Consider the following 3,119-nt stretch of genomic DNA (forward strand, 5'->3'; position numbering starts at 1 on the left):
GCAAGCAGCGGGGTGGGAAGGCAGTATATGATATAAGTGGCTGAGGCGAAGGCATCAACCCATAGATTAACCGGAGCATTGGCATTAAACATCATTGCTAAACCTGTTTCAGTAACGTGAGTAACGTGCTGATGTTTGCGTTCGGCTCCACCATTTTGTTGTGGTGTATGTGGATAAGAAAGATGATGTATCCCTCGTTGGTTAAAGAATTGTTGGACTTGATTATTTGTAAACTCCGTTCCACCATCACTTTGAAAAGTTTTGATGGTACTAGAAAATTGGTTTTGAACAAAATTTGTAAACACCACAAGTGTGTTGAAAAAATCGGATTTAGTTTTTAATGGATAGAACCAAGTAAATCTTGAAAAATCATCCACAAAAATTACATAATAACGATAGCCATCGGTTGACATAACGGGAGCGGGTCCCCAAAGATCACAATGAATTAGATCAAGAACATGTAATGCACGTTTATTGTTTTCAATAAATGGTAAACATTGTGCCTTTGAGAGTGCACAAGAAGAACATAAGCCCGGTTTAGGTAACAAAAAAGTAAGCAAAACATGTCCAAGTTTATTTAACAAAGAAATAGTATCAAACGAGACATGTCCTAGACGACTATGCCATTTATCAAAGGATGCACGGAGATGAGATGCAGATAGAGCGGCAACGAGAGACTTGTGACCTTGGGAGAGCACATAAAAACCGTTTTCACAGGTGCCTCTAGCGAGGACCTTCGGTTTTTCGATCCTGAATGTAAAAAAAGGTGTTAGAAAACAGAACATCAACCGAAGAATCGTTTGTTAATCGACTAATTGATAGTAGATTACGAGTAAGGTTTGGGACAACTAGAACATTTTTAAGTGGAATAACGATGTGAAGTGTTGTATGGCCAATTTTAGAAACCGATAAAGACTTTCCATTACTGAAGGTTACACGAGTATTACCCGTATCTGGATATGTTTCATCTAACCCATTTTGGGTTGGAAGCATGTGGGCAGTAGCTCCGGTGTCCGCAGTCCAATCTGGGATGTTGCATTGAGCCTGGAATGCGTGAGCCAGATGTGCATCTAGAGGAGTGGTCCCAACTCTTTGCACATAACCAACAAGGTCCATACCTGCCGACGCATAGTGCCCTTCCTTCCTGCAAAGTTGACAGGTTGGAGGGCGTCTAGTGTAGGTAGAACGTCCTCTGTTTGAGGAGGAACCCTTAGACCGAGAGGATTGACGTCAATTGTACCGAGAGGAATTGTTGTACCTGGAGGGTTGGGCTGCAAAGGCAGCCTGAGAAGGCTGAGAACCGTGTAAGCGTTGAATGAAGATTTCCTGGTTTTCAGCGTGAGCCAGGAGATCACGGAACAGGGGAGCCGGTTGCACGGTGCATTGTGCGATGGAGAAATTTTCGTAAGCGGAACCCAGCCCGCAGAGGAACCAGTGACGTTTGTCCTCTTTGGTAACAGGGCGTCCAATGGCAGTTAACTGGTCACACAAAGCTTTAAACTTGCGACCATATTTGGAGACCGAGGAAGAACCCTTCTGAAGTTGACGGAGGGAGTCCCGAAGAGTATGCATCCGCTCAATGGAGTGGTTGCTGTAGGCATGTTCCAGCGCTGTCCAGATCTGAGAGGCTGTGGAATGGCCGATGGTTTCAGACATCGCCTCTTCGGTGAGTGACGAGTGGAGAAGGAGTACAACCTTCTGATCGGCGCTCTTCCATTCAGCAAATTTAGGGTTGGGGATGGGTTTGTTGTCATCAGAAATGGATTCAGGGGGTGGAACTAGGGTTCCATCGATGTGACTCGTAAGGTTGAGGTACGAGAGAACAGGAAGGATCCGGTGTCTCCGTGGAAGACAATTAGTTGAGGAAAGCTTGATAGTGATGAGATTGCATAGAGAGTGGAGGGAGATGTTTGAGTAATCGGTGGGGTTGGCCATGGATGATGAAGAAGACAGAGAATAGCAGAGGAAGAAGAAGATTAGAAGGGGATCGATGGTTTGGCTGATACCATGTGAAGGTATTTGTCTCAATTGAATAATTCTCATTTACAAGGAGAAATATAACGGCACTCGGTATATCAACCTTAAGATGAAACCCAAAAAATAAAGTCATGATATGTTCAAAATGATATCGACACGCTTTTTACAACGGTCGAAAACCAAAACAACGAATATGAGTAACCATAATGATAGTACCGATATCGGTATGGATGTTGTTTGGTCAAAATCGACAGGGCAGTGATGTTGCTAGTACGGTATTAGTTTTGTTCTTTACAATACCAGTACAATATTGACACTCGCTATATCTTTCAATATACAAAATATACTTTATACCACTACCGAAGTTATTAAGACGATATTGGTTCGATTCGTCACAACAAATAACAACATAATCAATTATATTAAACATTATAACTTAAAAGTTATAATAGAAAAACAAAATAAACTTACAATAAACTAATTTCATAAATAAAAAAAGTTCTAAAATTTAGAATATATAAATCATTGTCACTCAATTTTAATAATATAATATAATATAATATTCAATAACTACAATTCCAAGGGAAAAGAAGATACTACTTAACTTGAGAGACACGGTGAACCACACATTGAAATCGAGCACAAAGTATTAATGAAGGTTGAATGAGCCAGCATATTGCTAGACATGCTCTATAAAAACTATAAACTACTTTTAATCTATTCAATCTATGACTCACATCATCTAATTAACTCATAGAAAATATTTTTCAAGCAAATGCTTAGTATTAGTATTAGGAATAATTTGGTGTAACAAAAAATGCTTGGTAGAAACCAGAGTATTTTAATTCTCTAGATTTATTTGGATTTGACACAAAAACTGTAGTATGGTTGCTATTTTGAATAAAAATGCATTTTCTAACTCCTTTGAATTTGTACAAAATAGACAAGTTTAGAATCCGACATTTAATTACATTTATGTGGTTGTATGTGCTCTATTTAAAAACATATCTCCCGTTAGACCATGTCTAGTCATGAAGCCCCTTAGGAAGCGTTATGCGACAAGTGACGAAATGCGTAGAAGGGGGTTTTATATCACAAGAGGGTGTAGTCATAAAGCCCCATACCCATCATTATTTAATTAT

General features: G+C 39.6%; 1 protein-coding gene across 1 annotated transcript; it reads right to left on the bottom strand.

Moving 5' to 3' along the window:
- Positions 1–464: 464 nt before the first annotated feature.
- LOC110889113 (retrovirus-related Pol polyprotein from transposon RE1) lies at positions 465–2,016 on the bottom strand. The gene is made up of 3 exons (XM_022136617.2): positions 1,259–2,016; positions 948–1,192; positions 465–750 (listed from the first exon to the last, which is right to left on the bottom strand). Exons 1-3 carry the CDS (start codon positions 1,933–1,935, stop codon positions 611–613), a joined length of 1,062 nt encoding a protein of 353 aa, XP_021992309.1. The 5' UTR covers positions 1,936–2,016; the 3' UTR covers positions 465–610.
- Positions 2,017–3,119: the final 1,103 nt, after the last annotated feature.

Source organism: Helianthus annuus, chromosome 6 (assembly GCF_002127325.2).
Source record: "Helianthus annuus cultivar XRQ/B chromosome 6, HanXRQr2.0-SUNRISE, whole genome shotgun sequence".
Taxonomy (NCBI): Eukaryota; Viridiplantae; Streptophyta; class Magnoliopsida; order Asterales; family Asteraceae; genus Helianthus; species Helianthus annuus.